At 43.9% G+C, this 25,736-nt stretch overlaps 1 protein-coding gene and 1 long non-coding RNA gene across 3 annotated transcripts in view; both read right to left on the bottom strand.

Moving 5' to 3' along the window:
• Positions 1-25,736, bottom strand: part of ADCY9 (adenylate cyclase 9) — an 85,951-nt gene that overhangs the window by 5,613 nt on the left and 54,602 nt on the right. For both annotated transcript variants that reach the window (XM_032703899.1, XM_032703900.1), the window contains 6 exons: positions 23,203-23,420; positions 18,883-18,985; positions 15,514-15,722; positions 8,456-8,615; positions 5,271-5,419; positions 2,342-2,383 (listed from right to left, as the gene is read on the bottom strand). In XM_032703899.1, the coding sequence (XP_032559790.1) occupies positions 2,342-2,383; positions 5,271-5,419; positions 8,456-8,615; positions 15,514-15,722; positions 18,883-18,985; positions 23,203-23,420 (881 nt within the window). The remainder of the gene's footprint in view (positions 1-2,341; positions 2,384-5,270; positions 5,420-8,455; positions 8,616-15,513; positions 15,723-18,882; positions 18,986-23,202; positions 23,421-25,736) is intronic.
• On the bottom strand, positions 6,358-7,095 carry LOC116794809. Its single transcript, XR_004359887.1, has 2 exons — positions 6,834-7,095; positions 6,358-6,647 (listed from the first exon to the last, which is right to left on the bottom strand). It is a non-coding gene; the product is annotated as an uncharacterized LOC116794809 (long non-coding RNA).

Raw genomic sequence — 25,736 nt, 5'->3', positions numbered from 1 at the left:
ATTTCCTGCTTAAAAGACAAAGTTAACGGTTGCATCCTTTGGGCTGAACAATTTGGCTGTCTGGAAAACAAGGCAGATTCCATATTTTGATTCATGGACAATCCAGAGATCAACTTTGTGCTAAGACTTCATTACCATTGCTAGTGTCTCTCCTCCTAGGCAACATTAATGTTATCTCGATTCTTGATTAAGGAAAGGGAACAACCTCATTAAAGGCAAAACATAACTTTTTTGGGCCCTCTTAGAACACAGGAAAGCTTTTGCAGTGACTGGGGTGAGAAAAGAACCTGATTTATTTAATTCCATGAGAAAGGTGCTGCAAAAAAAAGTGTGTTAGGATAAGGAAGTTTCACCTTTTTATTAGTCCATCACCAGGAAAAGGGGAGATTCTGTCTGCACAGCACTCGAGAAATGTGGTACACAATAATGTACAGTAAAAGAGCCCTGAAAAAGAAGCCAAATTCTGTTTAATGGTAGAAACAGAACAGGATTAACTCCCAGTTCTCTCTTTTAACTTCCAATACTTGTTAATTTACAAGTTTGGGCAGCGTCAGGTCCAGTGGAGCCTGCACTGAAGGGCAGTGCTAAGCAGTATTAGCTCATGCACATGTGTCTCTTCCCCAAATAAAGGAGCACAGACAACATACAAACCCAGTACACCTCCAAAGGAAAAGTGAAAAAATAGGTTTAGAAATGTTTAATGAGCAAGATATTTTGGTCACTGCCTTATTTGGCCCTTAAATCACAAGTCAGACTTTGCACAGAGGCAGAGCCCATTCCACACCTGCTCAGTGACATCCGTGGTTTGGTCTCTCACCAACTCTTACCTTCACCTGCAGTGACTTAAAAGTTGTGTATTTATGGAAGAAAAATACTTGCATGCTTGATAACTGATTTTTTCACAGATTTCTGTCATCGAGGGGAAGACCTGGTTGTTAATGATTTAAGACAGGATGAATTACTTAGTAGTGATTAACAGCTGGTTGGGAGCCTGTTGAGGAAGAGGTTTGTAATTCTGAGCAGCACAAAAGCTTTAGTGATTTCACAAACTAATAATAAACAACTAAGGATCCAAACCTGGACTGATCCTAAGACATTACTGGAGTGACCACCACACTTTAATACTTTGTTCATTGCCTTTACAGCAAGTTCCTTGCAGAGCTTGTTTATAAAAAAATCAAGCTGCCTCTTCTTTTGGCTTTAAATTTCCATTCTGGATTCAGTGAACCGGAATTCTGCTGTTAAAATGAAGTTACCTTTATGAATCAAAGCCATGAAGAAGAAAAACCTGTGTAAGAAAACCCCAAACCCCAACACTAAAGTGCTGACTCCTTGGTGAAGAAACACCTAATGTGAAAGCCCAGTTGCCATCTCTCTGTACTAAACCCACGTGTCTTCCCCACTATCACAGAATTCATGGAGATGACAGGTTTTAAAAAGTAATTTTGTTTTGACACATACTCCCAGGAAAAGCATCATGCTCCTGAAAACCCATATGAGATGAATTACTGAGTCCCATATCCACAGGGTTAGTAGTTCAGTCAAGCACAGCATGACCCCAGTATTGTCCCCAAACTTGTCATTAGCAAACACATATTTTTCTAATACCAAAGACAAGTAAAAACACTTTAAAAATGGTATTGCAAAACTTGCAATAAAACCCATGAGAAACTCAACACTGAAATAATCAGAGTGAATCTTTAACACGCTCATTTTTAAGGGGCCATTAATAACCCAGGAAGAGATTTTTGTTTGATTGTTTGGAAGTCTGGGGGCTAAAATTTCCTTTGCTCTCAATTTTCTTTTGCTGCTCTGCCCAGGTGAGCCGAGGTGACAGCCAGTCCCAGGCTGTCACATCTCATCTTGGGAAGGCACCTGGCTGCACATCCAGCTTTTCCAGCAGAAGCTTCTCTCCCACAGGGAATTCTCCCCCATCCAGCTGTGGGAGCATCCAACTCACACTGCTCCTGGATAGTGCAAACAAGCCAAGTGAACCAAATAAACAGCTTGTGATGTACAGATAATGCTCTAAAAACTGCTACTACCAGAAAAACAGATGCTGTTTTATAGAGCTCCTCCACAGTTCTATTTCCTAGAAATCCAATTTAAAGAGAAAATATCATTACACAACTCTGACTGCAGCATCAACTCTGATGAGTTTTGGTCATACCCAAGTCCCCTGTAAAGGAAATTACACATATGAAGAGCTTAAACACAACCTGCTGAACCAATTTGTTGAACTCCCAAGTTATTACTGTGGATGCAAAATCTCGCTACGCATAATTCACTGAAAATGTTTCCATCCCTAAACATAAAGATAGTAAGTTTATATAAAGCTTACCTAAAGTTCTGTGCCAAATCTAGATGAGGAGTTTCCATGGAGCTGAAATTAAAAAAAGCACTGATTTCAGAGGGGAGGTTAAAGCAATAAACAAACTATCCTGCAGAATTTCAGAGAGAATGTTAAACTGCTCTGTTATATAGGCCAATAACTGCACCACACACCTGATCAGCCTTAAAAATCTTTGTTTGAACACGACTTATCTGCTCTTTTGGCTCAAAAGAAGGAACCAGCCAGAGATGCAAATCCCTGCAAAGGGAAACTGATGGTTCCTGGAGTGAGTAATTGTTAAACAATCCCATCTTACCTGGGAAACAGGGAGGAGCAACCTCAGAACTCTAAAACTTGGTTATGCCTTCATCTTATCTGAGCACACAGTACAAAGATCTTAAAAATAAACCACAAAAACCCAAACCCCAACTGCTCCAAACAAACAAACAAACAAACAAACAAATGCCTAATAAACATAGTTTTTTTGAAAGATGCCATTACAGGAAATAAGTAGTACTTTTTCAAATATTAAGAGAGTATCAAATTCTCAGGGTTAGTTACATCTGTTAAAAGAAGTAAAGACACATGCAGAATGGATCCATCTGTGGTGCAGACAAAGCTGCAACAACCATTGTGACAGAAAATATTATCCAGATTCATGGTAAGAGAGGAACAAAAAGATGAATATTAAGAAACAGAATTTATGAGTTTCACTAATTCAGCCTGTATTAGTTTTGTTCAGGATAACTTCTATCAAGCACCTTTTCAGACCTGCAGTTGAACTGAGCTCTATTACTTTAAACATTTATTTCTGAGGGATGAAATGACAACATATTCCACGATTTCTGATCTTTCCTCATTAATGGTCACCACTGTTCAAATCACAGGTGGAATAACACTATCATTAGCAACATTTCTTAAGATAATGATTTTGTAACATTCATAGAACCCCTCTAGCACTCAGCAAAAGCTGATGCTGTGAACTGACACCACAGCAAGGCCTCCACTTCTGTGCTTTGGAACAGCCTTTCTCCACCCCTTAATAAAGTTGAAAGGCAGTAAAACCCCCCAGTTTTGTGTTTCTTTCTGCACAAAGTCCTAAGACAGAGCTTGTGCACAAGTATATTCTATTACCCTCTTTCAAAGGTGGCTGTGTCATGTCAGCTCTGTGCAGACACCCCAGCACGTGAGGAGCTGAAGGAGCTGCAAGAACTCCTGCCTGGGGAATTATAGAAGAGTAACCAGGGAGTCAAGGACTGGCATCAAGGGTTTGCTCTTCACTGACTTCCCTGAAAAACCAAACCTGGGGCTGAGGGGGTCGGGCTCTGCTCCCAGGGAACAAGTGACAGGACAAGAGGAAAGAGCCTCAAGTTGTGCCAGGGGAGGTTGAGGTTGGATACTGGGAAAATTTCCTCATGGAAGGGGTGGTCGGGCCCTGGCACAGCTGCTCAGGGCAGTGGTGGAGTTCCCATCTCTGGAGGGATTTAAAAGCCACGTGGATGTGGCACTTGGGAACATGGTTAGTGGTGGCCTTGGCAGTGCTGGGAACAGTCAGACTCCATGATCTCAAGAGGGCTTTTCCAACCTAAAGGATTCTGTGATTCTATGGCTCAGTGAAGCTGGTGGCTGGCCAGTGAAAGCATCAGTGCTACAAAGGGAAAAGCTATGGGAGAAAGTCATCTTTGTTCCTGGGAGTTCCTGTTCAAGTGCTGGAGGACAGACAGTGTTGGCTACACCAGGAATCTAAACCCAGTGGGACAAATCCATGAGGAGAAAGGGGAGTCTCCAGAACCCAGACACTCCTTCCCTCCACGGAGGCTGGAAAGAACTGTCCTGCCCTCCTTGTCTGAGTGCTCTGCAGACTGACAAGAAAGGGATTTTTCTTTAGTCCAGTATGATCTAGAAATCATTTGTCAACTGGCTCCAGCTCTAAGTTATTTTTTTCGAAGGAAAGACTTTCTTCCCACAACCCTTACAGCCACCTCCAAATCACAGCTGTGAACAGCTGTAAGGGGTGACCTTTATGGTCCCCCTTTTTTTAATATAAATTAAATTGAGATTAAAAGAACCTACTGAAGATACTTTAAGAGGGGATTAAAGCTAAATACTCACATAAAACATGTATCTGCCAACTCTTTCTGCTTTGTTTGGTTTTTTTTTTCATGTTTTTCAACATATGATACAGCAGGTCTCTGACGAAGGAGAGGAACTAGACTGATCTACCAGAAGACCTTGAAAAGTCCATCCCAGGAGAGCCAAAGGCTCTGAGAGGTCTTAAGCCAATGAGAAGTGCAAGTAGATTATAAAATTTTGCCAATAGAAGTGTAAGGCTGGAAAGACCCTCCTGACTCTCTTGGCAAGAAAACAGGAGAAAACTACAAACAATTTCTCCTTGGGGAAAACTGCTTATCAGAGGAAAACTGAAATAACCTGGGGTTATTGCACAGAAACTGCATTATGTTGATTCTCCTGGTTACTGTCCTGCAGCATCCTCTGAAAAGGCAGGAAAGTGAGAAACGAAACCGGTGCATTGAGGGAGGTGGTGGAAGAAAAACACATGGTTCCTAAGGGCAAAAATAAATCCAGAGAGGTGTGGGGGAACATCTGGGCTCTCTGGCACCATCAAATACCTGGGAAGTTCCTTAATAAGACAGATTATCAAACAAATGGTAAAAGGCAATTCTATGGGCCTGATAACACACGTGTGCCCTTGAAGCACAGGAGGTGAGGACAGTGTCACACAGGAGAGGGCCCTCGGGTACCATCCTGAAAACCTCAAAAAAAATAAACAACGCAGAAATAAAATTACTAAAGTTGAGGTGGTGGAGAAAGTCACGGCAGGTGGTACAATCCTGTGCACTAGATCCTCACTGCAGCAGTGCAGAACCCCAAACATGTTCCCCTGGAGCCGAGCGTGCGGGGCTGGGGTGACACTCACCTGTCCGGGCACAGGGAGACGTAGAGCAGGATGAGCAGCACTGCTCCCACCACGGTTGCCAGCAGGGACCTCATCCAGGAGCTGAGCTGGCAGAAGTTACAGTACTGCACAATGGTGATGAGAATGGCACAACACATGAACATGGTGTACTGCAACAGAGAGAGAGAGCGAGTCAGCGGCTGCCCCGCGCCCTCGGGCACCAACACCAGGGAAAAAGGGGCACAGGGAGCAGAAGGGTCTGATTCCATCTGTGTTATGGTGCATCAGGAGTCAGCACGTGAAGATGGACATCTTCCCTTCCAAGGGCAAGAAAACCTTTAGCACAGGTGGTTGGTCACAGTTTCCCCTGGGTGGAGTTTTGTATCGCTGCGTTACACGGTTATTTCAGCGACTTCCAATGCCTCCAGCTGACCTTTGCAAAAAGCTCAGTGCCTCTTCTTGTTAAAATAAAATAAAATTTAAAAAAAAGGTAAATATTCATGGTAACCTCCACTCCACTGCTGGGGTTAGATCCCGTCTGTTTTAAACTGAATATCGAAATTCCGCTGCATTGAAAATGCGGAATGCAACTTCACCCACCTGCCTGTTTTTAAAAACACTTCTTAGGGGACACTGTCACCCTGATCAGCAACAGAGGAACTCAGGTTGAAAAGATCTGCCTTGGGAACAAAAGGCAGGTATTGGTCATTGTCAATGGACACCTTGTGACACGACCACTTGTGCCAATTTGCAAGGACAATTTTACATTTTCTGTTCCAAATGCCTGATCTCAAACCCCCTTTCCCTTTCCCACAACTCCACCAGATAAAGAAAAGGACGGGCAGGACAGACACATTGCCCAGAATACCTTCATTTCCCCGAGATACAATCCTACAGTGGTCAAACTTCTCAGGCTGATGTGCCAATTTTGGTTTTAGCAAGAATATTCATGACCATCCAAGCTAAAACAGAGACTCCACACTTGCATTAGGGAGTTCTGTTCTAGCTTTATGCTGTGTTTTACAGCATGAAATGATCATTCTCTCCCTTTCTTTTATTTTTAATAACAATCCTTTCATTAGTAATCTCTTTTTTTTTTTAATTTTACATTTCCTGTACAGCTGAAGCACAGACACTGCAATCCTGTAGCACAACAAACAAACATGTGATTCAGAGCAGATACAGAGTATAGGAAAAAAACCTTACATAATTTACCATTTTTAAACCACAAGCACAGTTGTTGGTTTTTTTGAAATGACTCAAAAACAGATAAAAGGAGTTTCAGAAGTGTCCATAAAAAAACATAACTTAAACTTACTTTTTTCCCCCCATTTCAGGTCTCCTAAAGTGGCAGAGCACTGGTTCTCACTCCAAGTGATGCCCCAGCATGAAGCCAGCCTATAGAGGGTCAGGATGTGCTGGATTTTACTATGGATGCATGGCTTTGGAAAGTTTTTTTTTTTTTTTCATGGCTGTTTTTTTGTTAATTTTCGTTTAAATTATTTTATATCCAGGGAGGGTATAAAATGCTATGAATAAAAAAAAACTTTGCAAAACCATGTCATAGTAAAATAGGACACTTACCTGACCCTCTATAGATTGACTCCATTTCCTAGAGCTCCATGAGTGTGGAAACACTGAGCACAAGCCGAGTTGGGACATCTCTTGGAGAGGGAGCCAACAGCCCCACGACTCTGGAGGACCTGCAAGAGGAAAGAAAGCAAAGTTCATTCTCAGTTTGGTGATGGAAATCACCATTTTACTGCTGCTGCCTCAAGTGTTTCGACTCAGCCTGTCCTGAACAGGTATTGAGAACACACCAATAAAGGTTTTTAACATTTTTTATTATTTTTAAACATTTGGAGAGATGATCAAGGATGGTGATGAATGGGATGATATCAAAACCAATGGACAGATTTGAAGGTTTTTGGGTCCCTTCACTTTAAAGAAGACATTCCTACAATTAAATTACTGATAATCATGTAGGAGGAAGACCATGTTTAAACTGAACTAACAAAAAATAAATTTACTGCTTAAAAATTCTTAAGCAAAGTTCCAAGAGGTGGAAGCTGCAGAATGGTTTTAAACATGGGATGTAACAGAATGTCAAACACACTCCTCTGTGACTGTGATAACCACGGGATATGTGTTTAAATCAGCAAGGACCAAAAAACATGTGGTCACATGTTCCCATGGAACAAACACTTCCCAAAAGCCAGGAATAAGCTGTGATAGGAAGAGTGAGGAGGATCTGGCCATTACCTACACCCAGAGCCCTGAAATAGGAAGAGCTTTGTGAAGCAATTCCCTGAAGCTCCTGGAAAGGATCACTGTGCTATGAAGAGAAACTTGCAGAGAAACAAACTTTCATCTCCAGTTTGAGGCCATTTTATTCACAGTTTTAAAGCCCTGATTTTATGCTACAGTTGGCCTTTAAATTAAACTGTTCTTCCCCCTTCTCATCACTGCCCATGGTAGGGGGTTGGAAAGAGATGACCTTTAAGGTCCCTTCCAACCCCAACCATTCTGGGATTCTATGAATTCACAGAATTTACAGAATTTATGTGAAATTCTTTGAATATTTAACCCCTTGTTCTCCCCTTTGGAATGCTCTCATTAAGAGAGACATCAAATCTCCTGTGGATCTCTGTGTCTGGGCTAAATATACCAATTTCCTTCTGTTCCTTTTCAGAAGGCAGGTATTGCATTCCTTTAACCACTTCCACAGCTCCTGCAATGATCATTTCTAGGCACTGAGAGCTCTCTCTCTCCTTTGAGTTCCTCCATCTCACTCTGCAAAGCCCAAACACCCACCACTAATACTGTGTTCTCATTGCTAAGATTCAGTAACTGCACAACATGTCCACCCAGAAACTCCAAATTCAGCCTAGATCCACAAGCCTGAGATAAACTCCTTGCACTGTCTCGAATAAAGCCCTGCAGAAGTGCTTGGTCTAAGGAAAAAAAGGTAGGTAAGTCACAGGCATTTCTAGGTTTGGCTCTCCTCTTTTGTCTGAGAGTTTTCAAAGCAGCCGTGACTGTATTTACATAACAAACTAGGAATTCCATCATCCACAAAGCCCTCTCCCTCCAAGGGATCTGTATCAAACAGATGCAAAGCCAGGGAGGTGGAGGAAGGCGGCAGGCAAACAGCAAGCTTTGTTCCATCCAAAACATCACATTAGGAACGGAGTTCGACAACTTACATGTATATTTGTTTCAAAATCAGAGGTGAAGTGTGAAAAAACTGCAAGAGCCGGGAGAGAAACCAGGATTGCGCCGAAAAAATGTCGAGGCAGCCAGCCAGATATCACCTCCAGGAGACGCTTGGTGCAAGTCATCACCTCCTCCAGAAAGAACGCCATCCTGGAACACAGGAAATCACGGAGCGGGGCGTTAACTGCAGCAACATCACCTCCCGTCTCTGATCGACCTGCAGGAATTCAGATCCCTCACTGGGGCTGTGTGAGCAACCACGGTGTGTTACACCCACAGCACCTGCTGGTGATTCCAGGGAATAATCCACCTTTGCTGACAGCTGACTGGGTGTTTGCTCCAGCAGGGAGAGCCTCGGGATGGGGGCTTCGAGGAGGCAAACTGAAAGCCAAATTTCACTCACTTGGACGGTTAAGCACAGGGAAGACTTCTCTCCATTCATAAATAAAGCAGGCAGGGAGAGGGGAAGCTTTTACAAATTCAAATGACTGAAAATAACAGCAGAAATGTTTGAAATGCAGCGCTGTGCACCCCACTAACAGCTCCAGCACCCAGGGCTGTGCAGCTCCATCCCACTGCAACCAAAACCAGTTCTCCCAGTTGCAACCACCCTGTCTGCAACCAGGCTCCGTTCCCTCTCATTAGGGAAGGGGAAGAGGAGCGTGGGCTGAGCTCTGGCAGCCTGGCAGGAGCAGAGCTGGAGAAGCAGTTGGGCTGAGCCCCTCGTGGGCCAGCTGGCACCCACCCCATTCCTTGGGAGCCAGCACAGCATCCCAGTTGGATCCCACACGGCACACAGGGAAGGAACGGCTCCCACCTCGAGCTGCCGATGAAACCACGGCCCCAACCTGTGAAGAGCTGAGGGAGCCAACTGGGAGAGCTCTGGAGAGCAGCTCACCGGAGATGCTCCTTAATGAGAGCAGCTCTAATTGCTAAAATGAATAAGGGATGGTAAAAGGATGCTCAATGCTCAAGGGCATTGCATGGAAAACTATTATTTATCCACAGAAATAAATCCTTGGGATAACTTCCTTCTCAAAGCTCAACATTAGTCACTTGAGAAAAACTGCAACTGCTGTTCAAGTGCCTAATTATTTTTATGGAGACATAAAAAGGTAGTGGAGCACAGTTAGCTGCATCCAGAGCCATTAGTGGGATGTGTGGAATTCCCAGACTCAGCCCGGGCAGGTACTTCTGGACAACAGCAGACCCCAAACAGTACAGAATTACACCTTTTTTGAACAGAGATGCTCACAGTTGAAAAAAAAAAAGTATCACATACACTAAATATGAAATTCCCAATCTTCAAAGTTACATAAATTACCCCATATCACCATACTTTTAAAAAGAGAAAAGCAATACACTTATTTTTACCCCTGTTGTCTGAAATACAAGGTTTTATGCTGGATAAAAGCCTGATACAAACCACCTGAATTTAAATTTCTTTATGAGAATTTGACACTCATTCCACACCTTTAAATATTCATTGTTTACGGATGATATTTTAATTCTCTGGTCTGGACTTCTGTGAGTTTTGCGAACAAAAGCATTTTTCGAAGCATCAAGAGCTCTCCTCTAATTTAACTTATTTAATTTTAATACATTCAAGTCTGGAAATTATCCTTAAATGCATTAAAAAGAGAAATCTGGGAGGATGGCATACACTGTAATACACCGGGATCCCACGAGAGGGTGCTCACAGATTTGCCAGTTTTCAGTTTAATGGATTTCCATTCACACCAAAAATTATACCTGTATTCCATCAGGAAACAGAGTTTCCAACAACGCATTGAAATTTAAAAACTGGATATAGAGCAAGATAAAATTTTAAAAAAAAACCAAAAAACTCTGCAGAGTAAAAATTGGGGTTTCTGAAGGGTTGTAAAGTGTCCTACCCTGATGACAGAACTGTCCCTGTGCTCAGTGACAGCCCTACTTTCTCAGCACCAAGTACGTCTGAAATCAAGTTCCTGCCTCTAAAAACAAAGTTCCATTCTCCCAAAGCCTACAGACTGGGATTAGGATCTCCATGGCTGAAGTGTGAGAGGAAAGGGAATGGGGCTCCCTGGGCTAACAACCTGCATCCCCAGACTCTCCCAAGGCAGCTCGGCAGCAGCTCTGCCTACGCTCCCCTGGATCCCCGCATCGCTCCCATCCTGCCTGGCACAGGACCCAGCTCAGTGGCAGATACCCAGTGCAGCTCATGTCTCTCACCCCAACCCACACACCAGGGACTCCACTTCTTCAATGTTCCTTTTTGCCAAGCCTCCATGCCAGGACAAATTCCTGTGGGAACTATAGCAACAAATCCACCGGCGAACGCGATCGGTTAATCCTGCGATGAGGACACTGCTTTATTTAGGCAGCTGTGTGTTTCCAAAAGGACAGTGCAAATTCCAGGGCAATGTCACATTTCTCCTGATAATCTTTACCTTCTTGCATTGATTTTTGGGCTGGTATTTATCGCAGAGCTCTGTGCTCTGGAATTAAACGACTGAATTCCCGTCCCTAGCAGGGAAAGCCGGCGGATCCAGCCCAGCGCTCCCAGCACAGGAAGTCAGGAGTGCATTAAATCCAGACAGCAGTGAGAGCTGCAGACAGATTTAATGGCTACAGGGCAGTATCAGTAAATAATGCAGTGTCAGTGGGCAGCTCAACGGGGCTTAAATGCTGAAGCTTCCGAGATGTTTACACAAGCTGGAGTTCAAATTAGTAACTTTGACATAAATGATTAATGGCTAATGGAGACTGTTACCATCATTTCTGTATTTACTGGCAGTTTAAAATCAATTCCCAGAGTTCAAATCAAAAGCTTTTGGCACAGCAGCAATTTGGTGGGATATTAAATACCAGATGTTAGAAATAAATAAAGGCAAACAGACTCCATTGTTTTCCCCGGCATCAGGACTCTGTATCAGTCGTGTTAACAGATCTGGTTCATTAAGCTCGGGATGCAGGAAACAATTTCTGCTCCTGGTCACTGGGAATTTAGGAAGATCCAAGTGCTTGGCCACAGGGTCCCTCGTGGGTGGCACTTGAGCAGGGCTGGGATGGTGAAGCACAACTTCAAGGAAAAGGGCAGTTCTGCTCAGTCAGACAACAGCACAACTTCCCATTCCAGTGTTCGACTGCACTCGCTTGCTTCATCCAGGAGATAATTTGTTTTGCTCTCTAGAAAGGCCCTTTTAAATTCATGAATCAACTTGAAGTGCTCCCACCTTTCACTCTTTTGAACAGGGCTGAAACACCCACTCTCTGCCCTCAGCTCTTCACCCACAAGTCTTCTCTGAAGCACATTATCAAAAGCAACATATTTTTTGTAAACAAACTCATTTACGGCGAGTTTTACTCAAGAGCTATGTGTCAAAATCATCTAGTTAACAAAAATCCTGTATTTACACAAAAATAATGGGCAGCTATCTTTTACCTGCATTCCTGCAGACCCACTCCTCAGACTCCCAAGTGAAACCTTGCATTTGTACGTTCAGTGACATTTCCCAAGGTTTTTTTATAAAAAACCAGAATTTCAGGACCTCTTACGCTTCAACTGAACTTGTCAAAGTAGTTACACTTCAAGTGGGCCGAAGGACATTCTTTACAGAACATTTACAGAGCAGGAGATGACATTTTCCATGTGCTCACAAATGAAGCACCAATTTTTGCGTGCAGCTTTATACAATTAATTTTCAAGTGGCTCTTGTGTTAACAGTGGGATCCTCATCTACAGGTACTCCAATAATTTATTATCAGACACTTCAGAGGAATCAAAACATCCTTCTCCCTCGTAAGCTTTGCTCCATGAGGCCTTCTGCTCTTCCAGAACTCAAGTTTTGTTTCTCAGGCAGAGACAGTGCTCCCCTTCCCTCTCCCTCAGCTGGACTGAGGGCTGAGCCACAAGAGCCAAGTGATCCTTGCTAGGCTGAGTCCTGGATTTAATTACAATTTAGACTGATTTAAAGACAGGGTGTTTCACATCACGATAATGAAAATACAATGTGAAACTTAGGCAAGAATTTTCTGGTCTTAAAATAATCCCTTTTCCTGAAATTCTGGGATTGTGCCCAGCATTGTAGTCCGATCTCCTCCCTGCAGATATCTCGCTGGTATTCTGTGATTGTCATTTGGGATGACATTTCTGCACAGGAAGTTCTGCACTGCATAATGAGTGGTCAGAGGGAGCAGTCCTCACTTGGGAGAGGATTTGAAGAGGAAAAATATGATTGCCTTCTTTCTGCTCAAGGGAACCGTACAGCAGTGTGTGCCCCAGGAGACTGGGGTGGCCCAAAAGTCTATCTTATGTATTTACTATAAAACAAATATGTATTATAAATTCAAAACAACAACCAAAAAAACCCTCCAAACCCAACTAGACACCTTTTCTTACCAAAGCTCCACCCAAATACACCACTGTCCTTACATTTAAAACTGAAAACCTGCCAGAAAGCTTCTGAGGCTTTTCACCTACAAAGCCTGCTCTGTTCAGGTGAGGTCTGAGACTGTTTTCAAGCAGGTACCCTGGGTAGGACCAGCTCAGATCTGAGATGATCCTGGGTTTGTACTGTAAGAGATTTACTCCAGTGTTACCTTAGATGGGATGATCAGAGTTAAGTTAAATACAAATTAAATCTCGTTAGTAGAGGAAAGATCACAAGTGTGAGCCCATGGCAGGAGGTTCCAGCCAGGAGCTGGACTCAGTGATCCTTCTGAGCCCCTTCTAACTCAGAATATATAAGTGCTAAAATACAGAGTGATTTGCAGACACTCCAAGAGATATCTGGGGCCTCAATTTCTACATCCCTACTCCTCAACAGCTGGTTTGACAGAGAGGGCAGGGAAGGGCAGCTGGTGCTTCTTCCATCCAGCAATTCCTGGTTCCCAAAGTAACCAGGAGAATTTGTGGGGTCTCTGGGTTGACCACACAGTGCTGCACTGAAGCCAAACCCCTGCACAGCCACACGCAGCTCAGGAAGGCAAAACTGCTTTGCCAGTTCTTGACTATATAGACAGACTGAAAACAACAATTTTCCTTCTCCTTAAGAAAACCATAAACCACCAATTATAGAACAGGACTGCAATAAAACCTTATGTACCTACCTATAAATATTTCTAAGATTATAGCAATAATTTTTATGAACGGACAAAACAAGGAAAGGCAAATGCAATGTGGCATTGGGAAAACAAGTGGGAAAAACAGTGAATTGAAAAATACTAAAATGAAGCAAGAATTCACCTGAAAAGTGAGTGAACACAACTTTTCTCCAAATAATCTGGATAGCAGAAAAGTAGCTCTTCAGCAAAGTGGGTGTTGAGCTGTTCACAGCTGAGCAAGTTCATGGCCACCAAACCCAGACCACCTGCTGTTGGTGAGATGGCAGAGCTGCCTGGGCACACTGAAGTGCCAAACCAACTTCTCCCCCACCCAAATCAGCATGCAGAGACTTCTGCAAAGGGGAAAATGCATTTCTGATGCAAGAGAGAGGACAGAACATGAGTTAATCCATTTTAGGATACACTACAATGACAGCCCTACAGTTCAACCATCTCCCAGTACAGCTTTTAACACCTTCTGAATTTCTAGGTTTTCTAAAAATTATTTGAATCGCAACAATCAAATACCCCCACTAAGAAATACTATCTTTAAAAGCATTTCCACTGTTCACACATGATGACCTCTCTTCACTCTGTGTGCCAGCTTTGATGTAACACACAGACATTTATATGCTCATTGAGATACAAACTTCCTTCAGTGGCTAAAGCACTAATCCAGTATTTTTACCTTGACCTTGTAAAGTCAAAGTAAGAGTGCACACTGTAATCTCTTGTTTCTCTTGAAACAGCAGCAGAATTGCTTCCAACTTGTAATTACAGAAGCATTTTGACTTACACATTCCTGACAGATTTGCAGAACTACAAGTGAGGACACAGGTTTCCACACACCACCCTTATCACGCTCTGTGTCAAGGGAAGCGCCGGGAAAAGGGGGCTGAGGAGGGCACAGTGAACTTGCTCTCACACGTACACACACACAAACAACTTATTAATAGGTCCATCATCGGGGTTAATTACAGGTTACACGGGGTATCTGCACAGATCAGACAACACACCCAGGAGAGCACGAACACTGAACACACGGACAACTGCTGGTTGCTACACCTGGATGTGAGTAACCCCTGGAACCCCATGTTCCAGAGGAACTGCTCACTGAGTAGTTACCACAGGAGTAAGGCCTGCAGGTGTCCTCAAAGCCCAGGACACGTCCTGTGGGTGACTGGGTACAAATGGGGAACGTGGAGTCACTGTTAAACAGCCAAGCCTTCCCCTGCAAGGGCACAGAAGAGGCTGAGGGGCAGGACAAGGATTCAGGGACTGAGGATTCTTTGCTGCTATGTGGGGCTGGCACTGCAAAGTACCACTCCTTCTGCAGAGACAAACCAGTGCTCCCTTCCCTTCAGTAGCAGTGCCTATCCCACAGCCCTGAATCCAGGGAAATGCTGACCTCCAGTTACGTGTCAGACAGAAAACACAAGCTCTTACAACATTAATCCACGAAACTTTAAAAAGAAACTATTTCTGGACAGATGCAATGTGACTTCATCAATTTTTCTTCTTTTTTCCTTTGAGAGAAGGACTGCTCTTTGCACCTCTGATACATGATTTCAGTTTTAACCCGAGAACTGTGTACTGTTATCTAGGAATTTTTTGGGTGGGTTTGTTTGAAGGACAGACAAAAGTTTCCTGTTTGGATTCTGATGGCCCTGTGAGGGGAGGCTCATGGGGCATCCCAAGGAACAGTCAGAGGCGCAGGCATGGTGTGCAGATCCCGTTTCCCTAAGTGGCCTCCATCAGAGCCACACTTCTCCTGCCATCCCTGCAGCCAGAGCTCTCCCTGCACAAGATCTGCCGCCAGCCTTGGCTGCGCCGACGCTGCTCTTCAAACATCCCAGACCGTCCAAGCATGTTCCTGGGGGGCTGTCAAACAAAATGTTCCCGAGCCAGCCACCACCTCAGCTCCCCCTGCTATTCCCAGGCTCCGTCACTCCTTATTTACCTGATGGAGACGACGAGGGACAGCACTTCCAGCAGGATGGCGACGACGAACACGGCGACGGCGGCGGGGGGCGGAGGGGACGCCACCATGCCGTGTTTCAGGAAACAGGTGATGGAGAGGATGAGGAAGACTGTGGTGGACAGGAACACGTCCAGGAGCGAGCTGAAGGTAGCGCTGGCAAACGTCTTCACTGGAGCATTCTTCATGACCTGTGTGGAACACAGGCATTGAGGGAAGGGCTGGACATGAGTAAACGCCACTCTGTTGAATTCAACTGGGTGATAAACAGCAGCTCAAAACAAGTTGGGGAATAAAGAAGTTTTGGCCACTTCGTTAATCCAATGTAAGGAACGTTTGGAAACATGAAGCAGAAGAGGTGGTGCCATGGCTGTCACAGTTCCCTGAGAAGACCGTGTTGAAAAAAGCATTGGCAGCACAGCCCCCAGGATTGAGGTGATTTTTACACACTATTATGATACAGAAATAAAATAACATGAAAATTGACTATTCTGTGCAAAGAAACATGAATATAATTACTAGCAGATAAAGCTGTGAGACATTTTCTTCAATGATTTCAATTTAAAATAATAACAGATTTTACTTTTTAGCCTCGATGGGTCTTTAAGAAAACCCTCCAAACACCTCCCCCCAGTAACAGCTCCTGTGGCAGGGTTCACATCTCCCTTTCAGACCATTAAAATTAGCCACTGAGATTATGTGTAATCCAAATTGATCAGAGCCCAGAACACCAAGTCCTGCTCTTCCCTAACCCCTCACCACACATTCCCATCCCCTCTTGTCCTGGCCCAGTGCTTGTGCAGCTGTGCTTGTGCTACTGTGAACAGTCCAGCTGAAAACTAATCATGAGCTCTACATCCCAGCTTACTCAGGTGAGCCCAGTTTTGGGACTGTCTGTATGTGCCCAAGGGACCACAGAAAGCAAGTTCCAAAGAAAAACAGAAATTATGTTATCAATGTCAACATGAAGGCACCCAGTTGGAGGGCTCTGGTTTAATTTGGAAGTTTCCTTTGCTCCTCAGAACACTTCCTGCACTCAGCAATACTGGGAAACAAACCTGTCCCTCATTTGTACCTCTCTGCAACCCAATAAATTCAAGCAGCATCACTTCAGTGCCAAAATTACCTTTTAACCTGAACAGCAGCAGAATGCTGTTCACACCCCAAGTCCCACCAATTGAATTAAGGGAAGCAGCACCATATCCCCAGGTGACAGCGTTAAAGATGCTCTGACAGGGCTAAGTAGTGCCTTCATTTCCAAACAAGAACAGGCTAAACAAGCTCCTGGGAAGCAGAGCTGACTCTGGAGAGAGATCACAACCCAAGCATGCAGCTGGCACTGTGTAATTAGAGGGGAATTCAGGGGTGCTGGAAGTTACTTTCAGCAGCAGTTGACAGCCAGGCAATTAGAGATCTAGGAGTGCTGACAACTCTTTTCACTCTCCAAGAGAAGATTTTGTTGTTGTTTCGGACCAGTACTCTGCTAATATTAAGGCTTTAAAAGGTTTTTGCCCCAGTGCTGCAGAGTTACTATTAGAGAGTGAAGATTCCCATTTCCAGGGAGATTTATATAATGATTTTCAAATTAATAACTTACTACTAACAAAATGCACAGACCTCATCGGTGCTCCTTCTAGGATTTCCCTACGTATCCACATCAATAGGTCAATCTGTATATGTTTGGTTATTACTACTTCCTTTCTCTTTCCAATCTTTCCATTGGAAACAACTTGATTTACTATTTTCTGTGTAGTTTGCAAATTTTATTTTATATCTGCAAATAAACCAGTGTGCCAGGGGAAGTTTCTCCCTGTTGTTGCTACAGGAGCTTTATGCAGATCCCACTAGACTATTTTGCTGCAGGATGAGTATGAAGTGAACAAAGTGAACAGGCTGAACTGTAACACAACTGGGCTTTCCTTTGGTAAAATAAATTAAGTTAGGTCTCACCTGGAAGTATTGGAAAACAAGCAAACAGGGGCTATTGCCAGGGAGAACACGACAACGCTGCCCAGAACTGAAAACAATGAGCAGCAGAAGCAGAAATCCCACCTGCCCTCAGATGTAGGACATACTACTGGGAAGAAAAGAAACCAACACCTACATTTATCCCAATGCAATTCTGCAGCTGGATGAACCAAACTAACAGCTCTGCACTGCTGGAAGGGAAGGGCCCATTCCCCTTCCTGCTGCCGGCCGCTTATCTTGGGCTGGCTCTGGCATCTTGGGCTGGCTCTGGCATTTGCCAACCCCTCTGAGAGCTGCTGGGCAGAAAACAGAGGGATGGGAAAAGAAAGAGCCCCAGACAGAAAAACAAACCATGAATATTTTATGCTGGGCCAGTAAATGAGCTGCTCACAGCAGGGAAGGCTGGTGAGCACCAGAGCCATTAGGAGGAGCAGGGAGGAGGAGGAACAGGGAGGAGGAGGAACAGGAAGGACAGAGCAGAGCAATTGCCTTCTTCTGGCAGCAGCTTTTCAGCTCCTGGTGAAAATGCAGCCTCAGTTCTAACTGACACCTAATGTCACTTTATGTAAATGCCAGTTCCTATCAGCCAGGCAGGGATATCCACTGACATGGAAAGCCTGTGATATTATTAGCCCCCGAGGGAATTGAGGGCTTGTTACACTCGGTGCAGAATCCTGGAGAGAGTACCGAGTTCCTCACAACTTACTCACTGCTCCTTACAATTCCACAGGGTTTCTGAATGCAGCACACTTATGGAATTAGGGCATTTGAGTTCAGCACAGGTTTAGGTTCCACAGGGGTAACTGTGGGGCTGTGACTTGAAAAAAAATCAAACTCAAAGTTGCCATTCTCAAAGCTGGGATATTTGCTGAGAAGGCAAGTAGCATGTGGTCCTTTACTTTCATCTCAACATGGTTCTCTGGCCAACGTAGAGCCTTAAAACATTAACCTGAACATGGAGAAAAGGCGAGTGAGAAGTAATTAGTGAACCTTGGTCGACTGTGAAAATGGATTTCTAGCCCAAATGTAAGACTAGATTCGGGGTACAGGGTATGTTGATGCTCTGAGGGCTGGAGCCCCCCAGCTCTGGAGACAGGCTGGGAGAGCTGGGGGTGTTCACCTGGAGAAGAGAAGGCTCCAGGGAGACCCATGGCAGAGGGTGAAAAAAGATGAGCTTTAAGGTCCCTTCCAACCCAGACCAGTTTGTGATTCTGTGATAAACTGAAAGGAGACTGTTTGCAGAGGCAGCAATACCAGCAGTATTTGACATTTCATGACCCTTGTCATCAACTACAACGAGATGTGTTGAAAAAAACCCCCAGAAAATGACAGAAAGTTTCTCAGATGGATTACAGAAGGAAACCAATGCCAGGAGAAACACACCTCTTCCTGGTAGCTTGTCCTGTAGGTCATCTCCAAATCCTGATCCAGGAAGTTCAGGCTCAGCTTGTTAATAGGTGGTTTAAAGAAATAATCTTTCATGAGGCTAAAAAAAAAAAAAAAAAAAAGACAATATAAACATCAGTTTGTTCAGCTGTACCTCTTTCAGACCCCCTCTAGTCTGTGGTTGCTCTTTCTAGGGATGCTGGACCTTGGCTTTGAAGTTCCTTTGGCTTTTCTCTGCTCTTGATCACCAAAGTACCCCCTTAGTTACAACACTCACTCAGTCAAAGGAAATATTCCACAAAAGAAATGAGAGAGCAAACTTTTACACTTTCAGGAAGAGACTAACAAGTCCTTCAAGAAACTTAACAGCTCTCACTCCAGATGACTCCAGATAATTGCAATATAAGCCAGCAAACAGTAAAGGTTAATTGCTGCTACAGAGGCACAAGCTCAGGAGACACGTGGCTGCGGGATATTTGTGCCTTGGGTGGAATTCTACTGCTCAAAGCAAGCCAAGGATGACAAAGGTGACAAATTGTTAGGGGAAAAAAACCATTGTCCCTTTTAGAAAACAGCAGTTTCTTGTTATTTCAGACACTAAAATGACTCAGTAACTCAACTGGTAAAATACTCCCTTAAGAATCTGGGCTGCAAAGAAATGGAACTTGAGGAGACAGAGAGCTTAGATTTACTGTTGAAACAGAAGATTTAAAATGACCAGAATCATCAACAAAGCCAGTGACAAATAATGACACCAGCTCAGAAGGGCTGAGAGACCCAGAGGCAGCATCCACCAGAGGGTGTTTATGCCCTCCTTCACCTTCTCTTCCAGTGTCAGGTGCAGAAAAAAATCAAAATAAACAACATAAAAGAGGCTTCAATCATTAAAAAGTTGTTTATATTTCCGATCCTCTGGAGGGAAAATAGAAAGTTGAATTTTGCATTAGCTGTAAGAGGTTTATGAGTGAAGTTTCCTAAAGACAGCTCTGCAACTCCTCTTTTTTTCTTTCTTGAGCAGGTGTCAGAGAGCTGAAAGAATTTCACTTAGAGATGCACATGAGGTCAAACTCTCAGCAGATGAAGAAGCTGAAAGATCCTGCAGAGCCTCTTTTTGGGGGAGGCTGGTTATGGGTTTTGTTTCTGTTTAATTTTGCTGAACTCTTGGCAGAGGGGTTTTTTGGAAGTACAGGCTCCTCAGCACACAATGGCATGTGGGAAGCACTTTTTTTAACTGAAATGCAAGACCAACCAACCACAAATTCTTAGACTGATGCCAGAGAAGACAAACGACTCTAACCATGAATATGGCTGATACTTCATAACCTTGGCCTTGGCCAATATATTAAGAACATCAGGATGCCCTGAAAGAAGGACAGGACACATTCACTTGAGTCACCCTTCTGTCTGTCATTATTCCTTGTCTTTGTTCCTCCCCTCTCTTAGATGTTTCTAAGAGTATCTTATAATAAGAATTTTGAAGGCCTTTGGTTGTTTTTTTTTTTAAAAAAATTGTTGAATTCCCTTTCTTCCTCCCAGGAAGCTCAATAGAGGACGGTGATGTTGTGCTGGATGATGTCAGAAGAACAATCCAGCTGCCAGTGCAGCACGAAACAGAAGGTGCAACAGGGTGGAAGGAGGGAGAAGGCAGCATTCCCAGTGCCAATCCAGCTCCATGTCAACCCACGTCTGTCCCAAAGAGGAAGATCCCACTTTACTTGACTAAACAGTCAAGTACATAATGTGCTCCCCAGGAGGCCACTGTGCCTCCCAGCACAGGGATTTGTGTGTTCCCCGGATCAAGCAACACTGGGAAGTGGGAGATGAAAGAAACAAACAAATTTTAAAAGTATTTAAACAGGAAGCTGACCCAAGGAGGGGATGAAGGGCTGCACAGAACCCAGTTCTGGGGGAGCTCCATACATCCCTGGGACTGTGCTCTGTAAGTCTAAAGAGATTACTGGAATTACTGCCCTGATCAGTTCATGAGTACCTGTTTCTTGTACTTCAGGAGGTTTATAGCCTAAGGAATACCTAATTTTTCTTGGAAACAAAAATCCCAAAACAGAGAATCCTTTGAGAATATTCCCAATGAAACTAAGTTCGAACACTCTGTACTCTTACAATGCAGTTTTCTTTTAAAATACACACAGTAATGTGCAGATTACAATGAACAGTATTTTTATAGTGATTGTAGTAAAGCCAGACTCAAAGCTCAAACCATACCCTGTTTGTCAAATATAGAGAAACAAGTTGTAAGAAGTGATAACTTTTCATAAAAGTATTCTTCTATAATTACTAATACAAACATGCCAGACTAAGACTGTCTTCATTACTATTATTTTTAAAGGCAGTGCTGAGGTATCAGCTCCAAGGTTAAATCTCAGCATGCAAAGAAGTTCCCAACCACACAGCTAAAGCTCCAGAAAGAGACTGGAAAGGAAAAATATCACCAGTGTCCAGCACTTCCTCCCAGCCAGCCCCAGGCAGCTTCCTAATGCAGTGTCCAGGCTCCTGAATCCTCTGAGGACACATTTACTCTTCCCAGCTCTCCAGGAAGCCTGTGGGGTTAATTTATGCACCTTAGCATCATATCTGGGTTAAGTACTTTCTGTCAATAGGAATCCTGTGGAAATTGCTGCCCAGTGCTCAGGGAAAATCACTTAGCTGCTGCTGGGTTTGCAGCAACGTCAGACCAATGCAACAAAACCTACTGAAAATGGGGATTCCTGTGAAACAACACCTCGAATTCCACATCCAAAGATCCCCACAGATGCTCGATTCGTCAAGACCAACAATTATGTTTCATAGCAGGGGATCAGGAACGCTTTTAAAGGGACTTATTCCATATAATTTCTCATTGAGAGATGTTGAAAAGATCAGTGTAAACCAGTAGGCTTAAAGCATTTTGCTTAGAGCTAATTAATCAGAAGATTATTTTTGGAAAGTTCTGTTTACATGAACTGAACTCGGCAGAGAAGTTTCCGTGGCAACAAGAAATGGCCCACTTAATATGGTAATGATGATATTTAATTGAGACCAAAAAAGAGCCAGGCTTTGACTGATCTCAAATCACAGTCCTGCTTCTTCCTTTTTTCCGAATCAGAGAGAATTATCCATTTGGGGAGTGCGGGAGGAAAGCACCGGGAACACGAGAGCTTGAGCGAAGTATCTTCAGCAGACCGAGGGCATAAATTAAGCTGCTTCTATAAGTTAAAGCCTGCAGTGTGCTGGTTACATTTTAAACAACAATCCTGTTTGTTCTTGCTGATTTCTGCCAACACTTGGACTTTCCCGATCCGACTGTCTTCTAATATCTGAAAATATCAGCTGAACACCAATTCTCAGCCACCAGTGCCAGAACACACACAGAGAAAAACACTAAAGGAACCTAAGTTTTAACTGAATTTGAGCACAGGAGAAAGGCAAACTGAGAAAACCTGGAAAAGAGATTGGAGAGGGACTCCTGTCCTTTGCTGTCACCTCTCCCTGCCTTAGTTATGTTTCAGGTTCAGGTGATGGGTCCCTATTCCAAGCAGCCCAGAGTCCACACAAGCACGCAGCAGTTTCAAGGATATTTAGACAAAACACCTTCAATTTGAGTGGAAGCAGTGAAACAAAAACAAGAATAGCCATAGATAATAACAAACTCAAGTTATCTGTTTAGTTGCTCCAGTCAAGTCACTGTCATAACAGGGGCTATATCATTTTGTGTTTATAAAAATCCCACACTACTGAATTTTGGACAACATTTCCTCTGCCCAAAATCATTTTCCTTTGTTTGAAACAGAGCGAGAAACCAACTTTACAATATGCAAGGAGGCAGCAGTTGCATGAGAATTCTCTCCTATTAATTCTGTTTCCAAGCCCAGCATGATTTCTAGGTGTTAGTCACACAATGTTATCAGCTGTTGTTCTCTTGCTATACAAAAATGTGAGTTTCGTGGTTCAGATTTTATGTTACACCGTGAATTGCAGAGGAAGGCACAAACTACGCGCATTAGACGACGTTCGACTGTCGAGATGGAGCTGAACTTCGTGACAAGGGATTTCAAGAGCAATTTCCTTTCCCAAGGTTCGACCGAAGGAGGACTGTTCACCATGGAAGCCACGAAAAAAGTGGCTTTGCATATTTCTAAACAGAATGTTTCTGATATCAAATTCCTACGGTAGTTTAAGAAGAATAAAGACGGAGAAAACGTAGAACGTATTGTACGTTAACAGTAATTAGACAAAAAAGCACACAAATAAAGACTAAAGATATGGGACCCTGGTACTGCCTTTTCACCTTTACAAGATTTTACACTCCATTTTCCTTACCTGTCCTCTTTAATCACATCCACAAAGTGAGCATCTGTCTTTTCTCGGATATTTTTGAACCTCAGAGGGAGGAGAGCTGACTGATCCAGGCTCACCCCGCCCCATCGGCCTTTCTCTTGCAGCATTTCATATAGAGAGGTTTGACTGTTGCTGAGCTTTTCCTCCTGTGGAGGACTCAAAAGTCCATTCTGAGTCTTGGGACTGTGTCCTCCCGGAGCCTGGGTGGCAGAAAGGAAAACATACACAGGGAATGTTAGTGGTTGAGAGGGCAAACAGATGAGATTCCAAGGAGCAAAAGCTGGAAGAAGCTCTTCCTCAACACACTGAGTTCTGACCTGACCACGTCAAAGACCAAACTCCACCTGCCCTGAACCCATCCACATCTCCTCTGGATGTACCTCCTCCATGTTCTGCAGGCACATCCCTATTTAGGTGTCTTTTTGCTTTTTCTGTACCAACTTTCCAAGGAGCAGGAATGTCCATTTTCACACATGCAATGAACAACCAACCACAGGCCCAAATTTCATTCCCTTGTCTTAAGGTTCAGATTCCCCTAAAAAGCTTTTTAAACACCCACGTCAGCTGTGCTGACTTTCCACAGATCATGAGACAACTCACTCTGCCAGCCCTTGCTGATCCTTCCAGTGACCACTACAGCCCTGCTGCTTTCCCAGAGCTTCCTCCTCTCTCCTACCTGTGGGAACAGCCCTTTTGTACATCTCATCATCCCACCAAAAAAAAAAAAATCCTACAAATTAAACTACATTTTCTTCACTGACTAAGGCATACTTCTTCTTTCTGGTTTTCTTCTGCCTTTGTATTAATTAAGACTGCAGTGTTAATTCTGACAACAGCCTGCAACACAGCTTAGGTACAGCATCACCAATTCTGCTTCCATTTGAGAACACAAATTACTTCTAACCAAAAATCATTCTATTTTCATGGAGCATGGAGTTCCTTCTTTTACAGTTTGTTTGACCTAGACCAATATGCACTGAAGCAATTCCAAAAGAATTAGATAACTAAGTGTGGTTAGAATGAAAATGAACTGCAGTTAGTCAGGATCATTTTCAAATGCAAACACAGAGCAAACTTAGCATATTTGAATGTTCATCTCCCCCCTCCACGTCTTATCACTTATCATGCAGCATTTATCCTCATCCTGAAGCCCACTCATGACAGAAGTTTCTCCATTCCTGCCTGTACAGCTCTGACAAGCTCCTCCAGAAGACTATTCTTGGATGCCACCGCAGTGACCATAAATAAATACCATAAATATCATCACCACCCCAACCACACGCTGAAATATGTTACTGACATTGTAAAATCAACTTAGTTAAAGTTAAAAAATATCTGGTTGCTGGCTGCTCGTGCAAAATTAATTCAATTTCCTCGTGTGATCTATCCTGTGAAGCAAACAAGGCACACGAACACAGACAGGTGAAGTGAAAGGTGCAGGCACGACCAGGGGAGATGCAAAGCTAAGGGAGCAGCAGGAGAACCTCGTGCAGGGAGGAGTCAGGGACCGCTCAGGCTTGGCCTCCCTGTCACAGCCAAGACCTCAAGAGCTGAAGCCATAACAAGGTGTGTTGGAATGGTTCCCTGGAGCGACAGGAAAAGCAGGAGGGAGGTGGGTTGTGCTTCCCCTTCCTCCCTCCCAGGGGGACGGCGGGATCCTTGGGCTGCCCCAGCGGAGGTGTGAGCCCGAGAGCTGGGAGCCAGGAGATGGAAGGATTCCCAGTCTAGTCCCTTCTAGCCCTCACAACAGTTGTTTTGGCAGCCTGCAGGTGTTCACTGCGCAGCGACAGCAGCTGAGGAAGGAATAGGAAATTGGGTAGTTTCCTTGGTGTGCTGCCAATGCTTTGCTACAGACCATAATAACCAGGAGAGAAAGGTGATTTCAGCCACACATATCCCAGCAGGGGCAGACCAAGAGCCTTCTTGGACGGAGAGGTGCTGCCTGGGACAGAGGGACACTCCCCTGTAAGCCAGAGGCAGGAGGACTTCTCACATAAAAGGTCACCATGTTCTTTCTTTCTAAGGGAAAACATTTAGCAGCTTCCAAGCAAGTCCTCCTGCATCCCTACCAGGTTATCCAGCCTGCTCAGAGGGAACATGGCTATGGAGCACAAGGCATCCTGCAGAGCCAGGTTTGGAGATAAGGAGAACTAACAAAGGCAAACCAGAGAGAAAGGACCAACAAGCTGCTAGTGAAGGGTTTTCTTTGTTTGGTGGGGGCTTTTTTATATTTATGCTAAGGATTGTATTTGCTCAGAGCACTTCCCAGAACAACCTGAGGCCTAAAGAAAAACTGAAGGTCATAGTTACCACCTTTTTTTTTCATAATAAACTGTCTTTCTCCTCTTTCTCACCCCTGCAGCCACTTGTTACTTGAAAAGCAGTAACTGAGAGCACATAGTTTTTGCTATGATCAGCTCAAATAAAAGATCTGGACTCCTGTGCACTGTCTGCTCTCTCTGCTGTTCTTTAAGATCATCTGAAAAATGCAGTGAAAATTTCTGCTCCTTCAAAGA

This window comes from Chiroxiphia lanceolata, chromosome 16 (genome assembly GCF_009829145.1).
Source record: "Chiroxiphia lanceolata isolate bChiLan1 chromosome 16, bChiLan1.pri, whole genome shotgun sequence".
Classification (NCBI taxonomy): Eukaryota; Metazoa; Chordata; class Aves; order Passeriformes; family Pipridae; genus Chiroxiphia; species Chiroxiphia lanceolata.
Note: the sequence above shows the minus strand (reverse complement) of the source record. Positions and strands in the feature narration are given on the sequence as shown.